The 15,587-nt window shown below is 32.6% G+C and overlaps 1 protein-coding gene across 3 annotated transcripts; it reads left to right on the top strand.

Annotated features, from left to right (window-relative positions):
* Positions 1-2,974: 2,974 nt before the first annotated feature.
* LOC135125802 (uncharacterized) lies at positions 2,975-15,202 on the top strand. Of its 3 annotated transcripts, XM_064051495.1 has the most exons (6): positions 3,011-3,070; positions 3,123-3,211; positions 3,270-3,845; positions 5,649-6,049; positions 6,114-6,290; positions 6,343-6,528. In XM_064051495.1, exons 3-6 carry the CDS (start codon positions 3,280-3,282, stop codon positions 6,510-6,512), a joined length of 1,314 nt encoding a protein of 437 aa, XP_063907565.1. In that variant the 5' UTR covers positions 3,011-3,070; positions 3,123-3,211; positions 3,270-3,279; the 3' UTR covers positions 6,513-6,528. The 3 variants fall into 3 exon arrangements, with proteins under 3 accessions (XP_063907564.1, XP_063907565.1, XP_063907562.1); XM_064051494.1 differs by lacking the exons at positions 5,649-6,049; positions 6,114-6,290; positions 6,343-6,528 and adding exons at positions 13,554-14,700; positions 14,796-15,202 and having other exon boundaries at positions 2,975-3,065; XM_064051492.1 differs by lacking the exons at positions 5,649-6,049; positions 6,114-6,290; positions 6,343-6,528 and adding exons at positions 13,554-14,700; positions 14,796-15,202.
* The last annotated feature ends 385 nt before the right edge of the window (positions 15,203-15,587 follow it).

Genomic DNA, 15,587 nt, shown 5'->3' with positions numbered 1-15,587 from the left:
TTTGGATTTTCTGTTTTTCGATTTTTAAAATTTAGATTTTTCAGTTTTTTTGATATTTTAATTTTTTAATATTTAAAATTTTAGATTTCTCGATTTTTCATTTCAGTTCTTCGATATTTCCGTTTTTCATGTTTTCGAATTTTTCAAATATTTTGATTTCTTAATCTATCGATTTTTCGACTTCCCAGTTTTAGATTTTCTGTTTTTCAATAAAACTGTCGTTTTTTCAAATTTTCGATTTTTCAATTTTTCAAATTAGCCATTTATAAACTGTCAATTTTTCGATTTTACAATTAATCGATGTTTTGATTTTCCCAATTTTTGACTTTTCGAGGGTTTCCTGTTCTTCAATTCTTTAATTTTTCGATTTTTCATTTTTTAGTTTTTTTAAGGTTTGGATTTTTCGACTTCACTTTTTGGATTTTTCGATTTTTCAATATTTCGATTCTTCGACTTTTCGATTTTTGACTCCTGGATTTTTCGGTGTGTCGATTATTTTACTTTTTCGATTTTTCAATTTTTCGATTTTTAAATTTTATATTTTCAAATTTTTAAAATTTTAGATTTTTAGATTTCTCAATTTTTCAGTTCAGTTCTTCGATATTTGAATTTTTCAAGTTTTCGAAATTTTCAAATGTTCCGATTTCTTAAGCTTTTGATTTTTCAACCGGTTTTACATTTTCTGTTTTTCAATTGTCATTTTGTCAATTTTTCTATTTTTTAATTTTTCAAATTTGACTTTCATAAAGTCTCAATTTTTCGATTTTTCAATTAATCGATGTTTTGATTTTCCCATTTCTTAACCTTCGAGTGTTTCGATTTTCCTGTTCTTTAATTCTTTAATTTTTTGATTTTTCAGGTGTTTGATTTTTTAAGGTTTCTATTTTTCGACTTCACTTTTTTGATTTTTCGATTTTTCAGTTTTTCGATATTTCAGTTTTAGGATTTATCAATATTTCTACCTTTTTACTTTTTCGATTTTTCAATTTTTGGATTTTTAAATTTTAGATTTTTCAATCTTTTGATATTTTAATTTTTCCATATTTCTTAATCTTTCGATTTTTCGACTTCCTAGTTTTAGATGTTCTGTTTTTCGATTTGTTAATTTTTCATACCCGATTTTTCGAGATTTGATTGTTCAAATTTTCGATTTATCAGTTTATTAATTTTTTATTTTGGCCTATTTCGGTTTCTCAGTTTTTTCAGTTTTCCATTTTTTCGTTTTTTGATTTCTCCGCTTTTACAATTTTTCAACTTTTAACTTTTTGTTTGTCGATTTCTCTATTTTTCGATTTTTCGACTTCATCACTTTTCGATTTCCCGTCCTTTTGAGCTTTCAATCTTTCAATTTTTCGAATTTTTAAGTTTTTTGATTTCTCGATTTATCGGGATTTGGATTTTTAGATATTTTGATTGTCAATTTCTCAATTTATAAATTGTTCAATTTTTAACTTTTCGGTTTTTCGATTTTGACCTATTTCGACTTTTCGACTCCACGATTTCTTGATCTTTCGATTTCTCGATTTTTCGTTATTCGGTTTTTAAATTTTAGATTTTTGAATTTTACATTTTTTCGATTTTCAGTTCTTCGATATTTCGATTTTTCAATGTTTCAGTTTTACGATTTTTTAAGGTTTCGATTTTTCGATTATCAGATTTCTCGAGTTTTCAATTATTTTAATTTTTCATTTTTTTTCTGACTGTTAATATCATACAGTGTAAAAATTCATACAAAATAGAACATTGTGTTTCCAAAACATTTTCCCGAAAAAAATCCATTGGGTTATTACGATTTCAACAATATTCTTAGTTTATGACGTTTTGCTAGTATAAAACACAAATAATTAAAGAATTAATTCTTAGTTAAACAAAATATGTAAAATCATGTAAATATGTACCAAAAATATTCACTTAGTCGTTATAAAACCGACCAAACCATTTCCCGCAGAAATTATAGTCCAAACCAACCAAATCGCTTCTGAACGCTTAGAGTCGACATTGACCTGAGCGAGCTCTGGTCTGTAGATCAAACAAGTTCTCAGGCGACGAGTTGTAGTGAAACAAGTTTTTTTATTGGCATCGACTATTTAAATTTGGCGGTTGAGGACTCTAATGTCAATAAGGGTGGTTTTTCAAAATCAGCCTGTATGTCGCAACTATATTAATCTATGTTTTGACGTTATTGCCGGCATGGTAAAGTTTTAATTAAAATATATCTCTTTATCCCCCCAAAAAATAGATGACGTCATCTCAATTTCTTAAATTTTGCCAATACGATGAGTTTATACTTGTGATTTATCATTTCATTAACATTTTTTATACTGAACGTGAATAGATTAATTTATCTTTTCTGAAATCGTCTGATTTTGATCAATTACTCAAACATTTTGGAGGTGGAAAATTGAACTTTCCGGACTAGTCATGTAAAGAAAAGCTGTCAAAATTTCAATTTTTGATTTGTTTATTTTTAACATTAAAACGTAACATTTAAGTTAATAGTTGTATTTTGAACATTTGAAACATTGGTAATAATAGGTAATCGAGGAAGATGAATTCAAAACATAAATGATTCTTCTGTTGTTCTTCTTTGTATTTTTAAACGAAATGTTTGCATTTTTATTGCTACCTCTTTAAAATATTTCAGGTTGAACAGTCAGGTCAAAATAGCAGGTACTTAATGCTTGTATGATTGTTCATTTTTCCTAACTATTCAGCATTTACTGTACTGTGAATGATAGTATGGTGTATAATGTATTGCATAACATTCCTAGTTTTTAAAACAGTGCAGTATGTTTAGTTCTTTAGTTCAAATTTATTTTTTAGTTGTTCACTTGCACATGAATATGTTGAAAACTGCTACTATCGGAGTTACAATATTAATTACAAATTAATAACAGATGTCTGACTCTAACGTACGCCAATGAATAACGTACATCCCTTGAATTTAAAAGTGGACTGTCTCCTTCGCATCTTCGCAATTTTGTCATCTGCGCATATTGAGTGCTGCGCATGTTTGTTGTTTAAGAAAGTTGTGACAAGAGACAAGTTTAGGTTAGAATTCTAATGTAAGGTAATCATTTGTATTTGTTTTGTAGTAAAAAATAGTAACGACGTAATTTTAGGCAAATTGAATTGTCAACTCAGAAGGACTCCAAACTGTGTTCACATTGTTCTTACGTATAGTGGGATTTTTATGGTTTTTAATAAGACAGTAAGTCAGAAAAACGTAAATTTAGTGTTCAAGTAAACTGATAATAAAATAATTGTAGGTTAACAAAAATGTCTACTGTAGGGGACTCCAACGCGTTTCCACGTGTGACATTTTCCTTGAAAAATCGATTACTTCTACATATTATTAATCATTTTGAACGACGTCGTTCACTGAGCTACCCTTTTGACTGTGAGACGGCTAATATTGAAAATTATTACTGCAATTATTGCAATTTTGAAACCGAACTGGTACTTGTTTTCAAACAGCACCTAGAGGAGCATCATAGCGTTAAAAAGAGCCACAGAGATGTGTTAATTGGAAAACACCGTATCCGAACATATGTTTGTGAAAAATGTAGCTTTGAAACAAACTTTTTGATGAAGTGGCGTCAACATACTAAACAATGTATAGAAAAGGAAAAAAGTCTTCAAATGTACAGATGTGATGAGTGTGGAAGCATGTATAAACAGAAACCGTCTTTAAAGGAACATACAATTTTGAAACACCTTAATGATGATGAAATACAATGGTACAACTGCGCCAACTGCCCATACAAAGCTAAACCCATTATTGTGACAATGGATAGTAGTGAAAGTGAGCCACCAGAAACTGAGAAAAGTCACAACAAACTTGAGTAAGTAATGTTGATTTTTTGTAGATATTTGCAACTTTGATTAGGCCTGGTTGTACAATCGCTGGTCAAAAGTGCTGGTCAGCCAACTAGTAGTTACAGTTAACTAATAGTTAAATCAGTAATGCGTCTTTCAGGGCCGGTTTATCAATGCGCAGTTAAGTTAAAGTAACTGGCAGTTAAAGCTTGTGTGTGAGTTAACCTGTTTATCATTACCCGCTAGCTCAAAACTGGTGGTCAAAGTGCCTGATAAATTAACTGACAGTTCAAACCACGGTGGTATAAGTAAGGTGTTTCAACTCCATTCATAAATTTTCATAAAACGGGCGCTTAAAAACTGGTATCGTAGTAGGTTGTGGGAGCTTAAGATGACCGCCACCATGTGGTAGTTAATTGTACTATTTACACTATCGACTGACGTTTGACATGACATTTGACGTATATTTCCCCTCATTTTTCAAAAAGATGTCACAAAACCTAACCTATAAAGCTGACATTTGTGACAACTTGCATTGAAGGACATTTTTACGCAAATTTCATTCATTATTGTGGACAGTTTCATCATAGTATCCAGTAGACGGCGCTAGGAACTTTAAGCTCCCGTGGCCTTCTGGGATCTCTTCGAAAAAAGACCATTTTAAACTCGGAGTTCGCAGACCTGTTATATATGGCCGTGGTTCAAACTGTCAGTTAAGGCGTTATCCACCAGTTAGTGGCAACATAACCTAACAAATCCAAATAAATCTGTTACGAATTTAACAATATTTTGATGAGGATTATGTTGTGGAACAAATTGACAGAGAAAAGATGAGAAAAACACTCGTTATTAGCTGATTATTTTCCAGGTCTAATGTAGGTACCAAAAATTAAAAACCTATCTAATAATACCGCGAGATCGAAAAAGAAATTAATCGAAGTAGGCCATGCACGACAAGCCGTTTATCGTAATCACGGTGGTAGGGTAATTTATTTTTTTTATTAAATGTCAAATTGTACAGTTTAAAATTAGAATTATGACGCCTACTTTTAAAACACATAAGAATGAATTAAAATCACCGTTTTCCAATTTTGTCTAAAATTTATCCCATTTCTTTTTCGATCTCTGTATTTATTTATAGGTGTACCTACTTGTTTAATTTTTAATATCCAATACTTTTTTTCTAATGCTAAATTTTGCTTTTTCATTGTTGATCACGTGAAACGCGATATACAATCGTTGAATACCGAATGCGGATCGAATCTGATGGAACTTTCAAGGTCGGGGTAGTTTTGAACTGACCAATCACAACTCATTTCCAGTGGGGTGAGCGTTACCAACTTAAGAGAGTAACAGCTAAACTTCGAGCTACGGAACTGGAAGAAACATCGTGCATTGATAAACATTTTACCTCCGTTAACTGCTAGTTACCCTTACATGACAGTTACTTAACAGACACTTTTAACTGAGCATTGATAAACCGGCCCTCAATCCCGTTCCAACTGTTGGTTGGGGAACTAGAAGTTAATATTAAATTTCCTTTCGTTGGTACTAAACACTGTACTTGTAAGCATGCGCGGCCAGTCAGCTGTTCGCTCGCATTGTCAATCTGTGTTGTCACATTTTGTTGACGTTTTGAATACACGCATTATATTAGTTCCTTGGTTTTTTTTATATTGTGATTGAAAATTGCAATAACATTTTCTTTTCATAAAGTTATTGAGTATACTGTCTACAAAGGTATGTAACAATCAAATAGCACTATATTAATTGTTTTAACAATATTTTATAATGTACAAAGTATTTGATTACCTATATAATAATTGTAGAATGGATAAAAAAGACAGAAGTAAGCGAAGCGCAAATTTTTCGAAAGAAGACGAAAGTTTACTTATCGATATAATAGCAGAAAATAAAGACGTCATAGAGAATAAGCAATCTGGGGCTCAGCACTGGAAAGATAAAGAAAAGGCATGGGAAAAAGTGACCGATTTGTACAATGCCAATAGTACTAGTGGAGCTAGATCTACAAAAACATTGAGGAACAAATATAACAATTTAAAGAAAAAAACTAAAGAAAAACATTCAAAAATTATTTTGAGCTTTAGAAAAACTGGTGGAGGAGATAGCGAAGAAAAAGAGCTGAATCCAGTAGAAGCAAAAGTTAAAAAGTTAATGGGTGTTCAAGTTGAAGGGCTTCCCAGTAGTTATGACTGTGATAATAAAATAGGTATATATATATATAAATATATATAATTAGTCGTGAAATAATATTTTTTATCTTCACTTTTTAGTTCATAACCCCCCTAGTATTGAGGAATATGTGATGGCAGAATATGAACAGATTGTCCCAGGACCTTCGGGAAGTAATCGACAAGAAGGCGTGGAGGAAATAGAGACGGACTGGACTGCATATTGTCCAAAAAAACTCTCTCAACAAACTTCCAAAAAATTAAGAGGGAAAAGTAGATGTAAGTTGCATTGTTTTTAAAGTCCACAAAATGAGTTCTGTTAATTTTTCAGTTGGAGTTGACCAAGGAAAAAAAGGTTATTCTATTTCTGTCATTGAGGCGAAACTTGAGTTCATCAAGCTGCAAAAACAAAAGTTGTTGGACGAACATCAGTTAAAAATGGCGATATTGAAAATGGAGTTGAGATTGAAGCAAAGACAATTGCGTAATTTTAAGCAATAAAACAAAAATTCAATCACTAGAGTAGTTTTATTATGAACATCAAGTACAACACTAAACAATTAAAAAAACGTTAAGCAAATCATGTGAAACATTAAAATAAAAACAATTAAAAAGTTATATACAGTGCAAATGTAAATTAATACTACATATTAACATTTTATGAACGTGCAAAATAGTTATTTATTAAATTCAAACGAGATTGGTTGTTTAAATTGTAATTTAAACCAACCGCCTGTGCAGCTAATAATTCTTCATCAACATTGTTTACTAGAAAATTCTACTCTTTTAAAAACATATTTCATATCGTAATTTCTAGAAATGAGCCCACGATGAATAAGAAATTCATCACAATTGAGAAGGGGTGGGTGGGTGGTGCTTATATTTTGCCCATTTTTTCTTAATATCCGAAGTTTTTTTTTCCCAACATGAAACTGAAAATATGTTAACTACTGTTATTGAAATGCATAAAATTCTATATTAAAAGAAACAAAGATTAAACAAGAAAAGACGACTATCAATATTACGAAAAAGGGCAAAATATAAGGCCCGCCCACCCACTCTATCTCTATTCTGATGATTTTTTCATTCCTAATCAGACCGAGGGGCGAAGTTTAATTGCAACATCAAAATTTTTCTAGAAAATTCTACCTTTTTAACAACATATTTCATATCGTAATTTCCAGAAATGAGCCCACGATGAATAGGAAATTCATCACAATCGAGAAGGGGTGGGTGGGTGGGGCTTATATTTTGCCCATTTTTTCTAAATATACGAAGTTTTTTTTCCCAACAAGAAACTGAAATCATGTCAACTATCATCCTGTTATTATAAAATATAAGGCCCGCCCACCCACCCTTTGTCACTTCTGATGATTTTTTCATTCCTAATGAGACCGAGGGGCGAAGTTTAATTGTAAAATCAAAATTTTTCTAGAAAATTCTACTTTTTTAAAATATATTTCATATCGTAATTTCTAAAAATGAGCCCACGATGAATAAAAAATTCATCAGAATTGAGAAAGGGTGGGTGGGTGGGGCTTATATTTTGTCCATTTTTTCTTAATATACAAAGTTTTTTTCCAACAAGAAACTGAAAACATATTAACTATCATACTGTTATTGAAATAAAACTATACTAAAAAAAAAACAAGGATTAAACAAGAATAGACGACTACCTATATTAAGAAAAAGGGCAAAATATATTTCATATTTGTCATTTGACAAAGTACGTTTTAACTTAGCCCCGCGCATCCGCCCTCTATTTTCTCAAAGGGTATGGCGTCTGCCAAAATCAGTCTTATCTTTGCAAGTACTAGCCCCGCCCACCCGCCCTCTAGTTCCTCAGAGGGTACAGCGTCTGCCAAAATCAATTTTATCTGAGTAAGAGCTACCCATATAGTATATTAAGTATTAAGAACGGTAAGGGGTGTTTACTGGTCGAAGGCAAAAGTTTGGAGACGGAGCGAAGCGACGTCTCCAATTTGTCTGAGACCAGTAAACCCCCTTAACGTTCGTGATGCTTATACTATTTTTTGTACGACCATCAAAAGATTTGCGTCTTTTTATCAAATTCATAAATTCAAAGAATTTATATCAAACATCAACAAGGTCGTTTTTTAACTAATTTAAAATTTGTTACTATGGTTTCGATTAATATAAACAACAATTTTAAAAATCAGTTTCCATTTTGACAGCTGTCGATTTAGATTTGATCTGGGTTGATTTCGAGTTAATTTTCTTTCCGCGACTATTGGTGAGTGATTTATTTGATTAAAATATCAATCATGAATGATTCTGAAAGCGAAAATGTCGAAGTCGAACACGCATAGAATTTAAAATAAAAAAAATCTTGAATGTATGATTACTTACCGTTCGCTTCTTAGTTGTTAGTCGTAGCAACCCGTAAACTGAACTTACTGCTATGGAAACCTATACGGTAAATGATCTAAAAAGCGATGGTCGTACAAAAATATTTTTCCACTAGTAGCATTACAATGGCTAATTGTCGACTTGTCTAGAGGTCTGTAATTTGGAAAATTGTGAACCTTGGTCAATAATGTAAACGTGAAGTTGGCCACCTAATGTGACAACTGTCCACAACTGTCAGAAAAACTGAGACATAACCTGAAAACGATCATTTTGGAAAATTTGCTTTTAAATTATGCCCTGGAATGATTTCCAAACCCTGAATTGATTATAAATTGAGGATAAATTGGTGAAACTAAGTTGATGAAGTTGATGGGAATGAAAATGAAGTTTACGGGACTGAAACTGAATCATGATTCCGATTTGGTTTGACTTGATTTGCCGTAGATGAGCTTTGGACGATTTCGGCGATTTTTTTTTATTGAAGATCGAGCCGTCGTTGTATCCTTCTGCTATGCTGGAGGATTTCCATTCCCCGTGTCGCTTTAACGATAAAAGGTCCATACCTTTTTCAGCCAAATTTGTCGCGGTCGCGTAAGTACGACGGAATGAGGAGGGGTACATGATGGTTCACTTTACAACATTTTTCACACAAAAATTTATTAAAAACGGGAAATATGGAGGAAATTAAAACAAAAGTTCTGGACCATTTCTGGATTGTCAAAAAATAATAAAATTCCAAAGCTTACTAAAATGACGTGAGTACACGTTTTTATTGATGCACTTCAGAAAAAACATTTTGAAAATTCGCAAACCTCAAATGGGCTACTAGTGGAAAAAATAGTATATTAACCACGTTTGTGAAGCCAATTCTAGACCTCGCGCTTTAGAGCCCTCGACGCTGCGCGTCTCAGGTTCTAATTTGCGCTCGGTCTAGAATGTCTGTCTTCACAACCTTAGTTAATAATATACTATTACAGCCCTGGTTGTGTTCATACCGCCATGTATTTTAAACATTTTAAACTATTATAAGTTGAAATGAAAGCCAAAATTGATTCAGGTAAATTTTCACTTACAATTGCTGCTTCCTCAGTAATATAGCTTGCGCCACACTCATTTCAATACATCGAAAACGATAAATCGAAAAATCTAAACGACAGGACTAGACAACACAGTAAATGCTATGACAAGTACCATGCTGTCGTGCGCTTCCAAGGCAATACGTCTAAAGCTCATACGATGTTTCTTCAAATATTGGACCTTCTAGAGGTTTTAATAATTTATAATAGTTATTCACAAGCGAGAAACAAATAAAATATTGAACAATACACGCAAGGTAACGGGTTTTTACTGGCTCCAGAAGGTGACTGGCTCGACTGTTAAATACTATTACGGTCCTACTTGCTGTCGACTTGTGTACACCACAAAAGCCACCAGCTACACTTAAAAACGGTTGCTAAAAACCTTAGGGTCAGAAGTACCTGGTTTTCGGCTGATAAACAGTCATTCCTATTAAACAAAAAGGATATTAATATTTTGACTTGTTAAAAATTAATGTTTACAAAATTACCTTTCAGTAGGATGTGTAATTAATTCCTCTATTTCCTCTATCAAATTTTCCGTCGTTCTTTTCTATAATCGGAATCTTGCAATGAAGTCTGTTTCATCGCATTCTTCAAAATGATTTGGTTGATTCCGTATTATTTTTGGCCGTCTGGGAAATTGTTCTTCGTCACTACTATATGCATTAATGTCAAAATCCATAAGGTAATCCATTACAAGTATAAAAGTAAAGAAGATACTCCAAGACAAATTGCACACAGAATTTAAAAGCACAGAACAGTTTAAAAGGTTATGACTGTTGCGACGAAATTCCGGAGGTCCGGTGACGGTCCGGAATCTCGCCGATAACGTATGGGGTGGCGGCGTACTTGGGTGCCAAGCTTTGGATCGACTAGTATCGCTGATGTCAGAAACACGTCTGGTCGACCAAGCTTATGCGGCTACCTTCACGCCGCCGGGAGTGGCGCCTTCGGTCAGGAGCGGCGGTCGCTCGGGCGCCAGCTCCCTCTCCGGGGAAGGGAGCGCCGGGGTGCTCTAAAACCGGAGACACGGAATTCAGGTGGTGAGCTGCCGCGAAAACTCGAGAGTAATTAATAAAACGGTAAGGATATTTTATAACAAAAATAGGGTTTATTCCCTGCCACCAGCTACACGGTCTAAGATAATAAAACTTACGGCTAAACAACTTAAATAACTAACAATTCGATTTTACAAACAAAAAGAATTAAATGCCCGGCACGGTCGAAGTGGTGGTCAAGGGAACTAGTAGTTAACTTCATAACCAAGCTTTGTAAAACTCAGTCAAAAATTTAACTTGAAGTTAACTCGAACTTGATAGTTAACTATACATTGTAAAACCGAGCCTTAGAGAATTTGATAATAAAGTTTTTCTAATATAGAAATTAACAAATAATATCCTTTATAGGAGTACCTAAAAATAAACTATTTAATAAAATGTGTTCGTATAAATTCTTTGTAGTAGAAATATATCAATTTTATTAATATTTACATTTATTTGTTAATTTCCATGTTGGAAAGTTAATAATAATAATAATAATATAACCTTTATTGCCAAAATACATAGTATATAACAGGCAATTTCTAATATACATGCGAACAAAAATAAAAATTAATTTAGAAAAGACAGAACTAATTTAGAAAGACAGATATAACAAAAAGAAAAAAAAATACCGTAACAAAATTTCGCAAAAATAATTTAGGATACATCATTCTACAATGAAAGCAAATACCGTCTAAGGGTTTTGGAACTACAGTGAAACAGGTCTAAATCTTCGGATATAGCGTTGATATACCTAGCAATACGGACAAATGGAGAATTATAACCGTAGTGTGTACGATGAACACCGATGGCTACAATTTCATGTATTCGAGTATTGTAGGAAGGAACTCTCAAGGTAAACATATTTACAATTTTGGGGCAGTCAATTTTGCTATGTAAAGCTTTGTGTCCAAAAGTTATAACTTGATACTGACGACGTGTTTCGAGTGATTGAAGACCAATTAACTTCAGTCTCTCGCAGTACGTATAATTATTTTTGCTAATCTTCAATTTAAATAAAATAAAGTTTACTATTTTCTTCTGAACTTTTTCGATCCTATCAATATGTATTTTATAGAAGGGATTCCAAATTATGCTACAATACTCGAGAACTGGCCTCACCAACGTAGAAAATAATTTAATAATTACTATTATATTGTTAAAATTTTTGCAGTGCCTCTTAACAAAACCACATAAGCGAAAACTCTTACTTAAAATATTGTCAATGTGGACGCTGAAATTTAATTTAGAATCTAGTGTAACACCAAGGTCTAAAACTGTGTCGGTTTTCGACAATACGTTATTATTGATATGATATGAAGTATCAATTGGTACACTGCTTTTTGTAAATGAAATGGTTTTACACTTATCTATATTAGGGCTCATGGAATTTTTACACCATTCCCAAAAAGAATCTATATCGTGCTGAATTTTTAGAGTATCGTTAACATCAGTAACTTTCATAAATAATTTTAAATCATCAGCGAAAAGAAGGTATTTGCAATGAGAAAAGCACTTTGTGATGTCGTTAACAAACAAAAGGAAAAGCACTGGACCGAGATGACTGCCTTGCGGTACTCTTGAGGTTACATTAATAACTTTAATTGACTACCTGCGTTCTGTGCGTTAAATAAGATCTGATCCAAGATAAAATACTTCCAATCACGCCATAGTATTTTAATTTATTGAAAATAAGTTGTAAATCAACACGGTCAAAAGCCTTGGAGAAGTCAGTATAAATGGCATCGACTTGATATCCTCGTTCCATTGAGTTGTTGATATAATTAGTATACTCAAATAGGTTAGTTACTGTACTACGATTAGGTAAAAAGCCATGTTGGTGGATGGAAATATTATTTTTAAATGTTGAGATTAAGTGGTCAGAAACAATAGAATCCAGAACTTTAGATAAAGAGCACAAAGAAGCAATAGGTCTGTAATTTTTAACTTCATTTTTGGAGCCAGATTTATGCAATGGGATAATAAATGAGGATTTCCACTGTTCAGAGCATGTGCCAGAATCGAGAGAAAGTTGAAAAAGAAGGGTAATTGGCCAAGTAAGAGTTGGACTGCAATATTTTATAAAGAAGGCAGGAATACCATCTGGACCGGGATTTAAGTTATTTTTCAAATTGGATAATTTGTGAAATACAATGTCGTTTGAAATTTTAATTGAGCCAAGAGTATTATTACTGTGGAATACATCTAAATTAGGGACGTCTATATTTTAGTTTTGATGGTTTGTATATATACTCTGAAAAAAATCAGCAAACATATTACAAATAATTTGAGGGTTGTTCGAATTTTCTTGATTGTGTACCATCCAGTTTGGCATTCCAAAGTTTTTTCGTAATGAATTGACATAGGTCCAAAAATATTTAGGGTTGGTATTGATATTGTTTTTGGTGTAAGATATAAATTTCTTGTAGTCTTCATGAATTAAACTTTTAACAGAATTTCTGATTTCCTTGAATTTATTAAAGTATCCTATATCATGGCTTAGTCTATTTTTTTTTTCTTTATAAGTAATTTAGTGCCTTTGGAGAACCAATTTGGAAATTTATTATTAGCAACAACAGATTTAGGGATAAAGATTTCAATAGCCGTTCTTAGTTGAAAACAAACTATACAATTTATAGTAGAAAAGTAGTCATTAATTTCATCATCGAGCATCAAGTTGCTCGTCAACATTCCAAAATTAAAATATTTTTATGAAATCGTAACAAGTAAGCATGAATATTAATAAAAATAATAGTATCCTACTACCATAAAGCTTGACAAACCCATTTTAAGAAATAACTCTTTTCCATTACATTGTGGCGGCACAATAATACGTAGTAGTAAGCGAGGAAAGATAAGCTCCTCCGTAGTCTAGTGGTAAGGGCACCCGCCCGGCAAGCGGTAAACGTGGACTTCGATTCCCACCGGAGAAGCAACATTTTTCTTCGCTTACCTACAACATTATATATGTATATGCATATGTTTGTAAAAAAAAACTTACATTTTTACATAAATTTGTAATTATGCTTTTCTTTTTTTGTTAATAAAAACAGAAAGAAGTATGATGCAGGGGAACTCGATAATGAACAAGAGCTGCCTGAAATAACACTGAAAAAAAGTAAAAATGCTGAAAATTGTAAAAGATATAGAGAACGGAATAAAACAAAGGCACTTCAGTTTTCGGCATTGAATAATGAACAAGAAAAGCCGTCAGAAATTACATTGAAGAAAAAGAAAAATGCTGAAAGATGTAAAAAATATAGAGAACGGAAGAAAGCAGAGGCACTACAGTTTTCGGCATTGAATAATGAACAAGAAGAGCCATCAGAAATTACATTGAAGAAAGAGCAAAATGCTGAGAAAAGTAGAAGATACAGAGAACAGAAAAAAACACAACGAATGCAGAAATTGTTATCGGCGACGAATAATAATTCTCAAATGCTGTCAGTGAGCCAACCGGAATCCATGCTTATTCAACTAAATGAGTCATCTTTTGTACCGGTACAGCCGTCTGCAGCGTCAATTAGACACATTAAATTACGCCAAGAAAACACCGCAAATTTTAAGGAAGATATTATTAGCGGTAGTGAATTGTGTGGAGAACATATTAATAACTTTCAAGATATAATTGCAAATCGATTCTTAAATTTCAGACCACTCGATGTTCGTCTAAATGCCTTGCCACAATTTATTCGACCAATATGTCATTTACATAAGCATATCCAAATAATAAGTGGTGTTTCTAGACAACTGTGTCAAATAACCCACTGGATTTGCACTTACTATGATGGAAATGTTATCAATATATATGATAGTTTAAATATGGAGAGTTTGTATCCAGAAATGGAAATTTTTTTGAATCAGTTGTTTCCGCACAAACCACAACACAAATTTCATAAAGTTAGACAGCAACCCAATAATACAGACTGCGCAGTTTACGCTATTGCGTTTGCTACATCGTTACTCCATAACCGGGACCCATCAAAAGAAAACTACGATCATCCAAAAATGCGGTCTCATTTACTCGACATTTATAACACCACCGAGCTGCTACCATTTCCGATTGAACCATCTGCAGATGCATTACGTAAGAGAAAAGTGAACAAAGTAACATTTCAACATAAAGAACATTCTGCAGCGGCGTTGCATATGAGAAAAGTAAGGGCGCAGAAAAAATTGGAAGATCACCAACTTTTACAGGTATAACATAAACATTTTAATAAACATTAATTTAATCATTTTACCAATTTCTTAAATATTATTGGAGTTTTAACTCTTTTCTTTTCGTATTATAGAACACGTATACGATGCGCGCCGGAATAGGATGTTGAGTGCGAGCTACGAGCTAACGTTTTTCCGTACCGACACCATGTGACACCTCGCTATAGAAAGAGAGAGAAAATAGATAAACTGGTGTGAATGTAATCATAGAAAGCATATTATGTCTTAACCTCCTTTTTACAACATAGTTTGCTTTTTACTTTAGTTAGTAAATTACACATTGTACTTTAATTTTTTTTTATACAATATTATAATAATTAATTGTGATATTTCTATATGATAAATAAATAAATCAATGCATATCATTACTTGGTCTTAGTACCCGTAATGATAGAAGTCTTGCCTGAATGCCGGTCATTTCCGGGTCAGTGGTGGGTCTTAATAAAAACGTATATTTTATAATAAAAAACAATTGACAATACATGGATATTTAGTTTAATTAACCCAATCATCATTTTGTCAAAAAATACAAATGCAACATATTTTAGCAGAAGTTTATATTGTGGTGACCGAATTTGGATTAAAATTTCGCGCTGAAAAAAAAAACAGTGGTGCGAAATCGCATTTAAATAATCTGAATTTGAAAAAAAATCAATCGAGAAAATCGTTAAACATAGGCAAGCGTGTGCACGTACTTTTCTGGTAATTGGTAACTCTCCTAGGGACTTTCTATTGAGAGGGTTGGTAAAAGTTGATTTGGTGGCTAGAGGGTCGTTACACGTCTTTTTTGGTTTATTTTGTGTGAGTGAAACTATGTGGTTAAGCTAGGTTAAGTCCAGTTGGTTTGGTAGTTAATAAAAAAGGGA

This window comes from Zophobas morio, unplaced genomic scaffold (genome assembly GCF_036711695.1).
Source record: "Zophobas morio isolate AGI-343-1 ecotype UQ-CSIRO unplaced genomic scaffold, CSIRO_AGI_Zmor_V1 ptg000009l, whole genome shotgun sequence".
NCBI classification, from domain to species: Eukaryota; Metazoa; Arthropoda; class Insecta; order Coleoptera; family Tenebrionidae; genus Zophobas; species Zophobas morio.
This window is presented reverse-complemented; position numbering and strand designations above follow the sequence as displayed.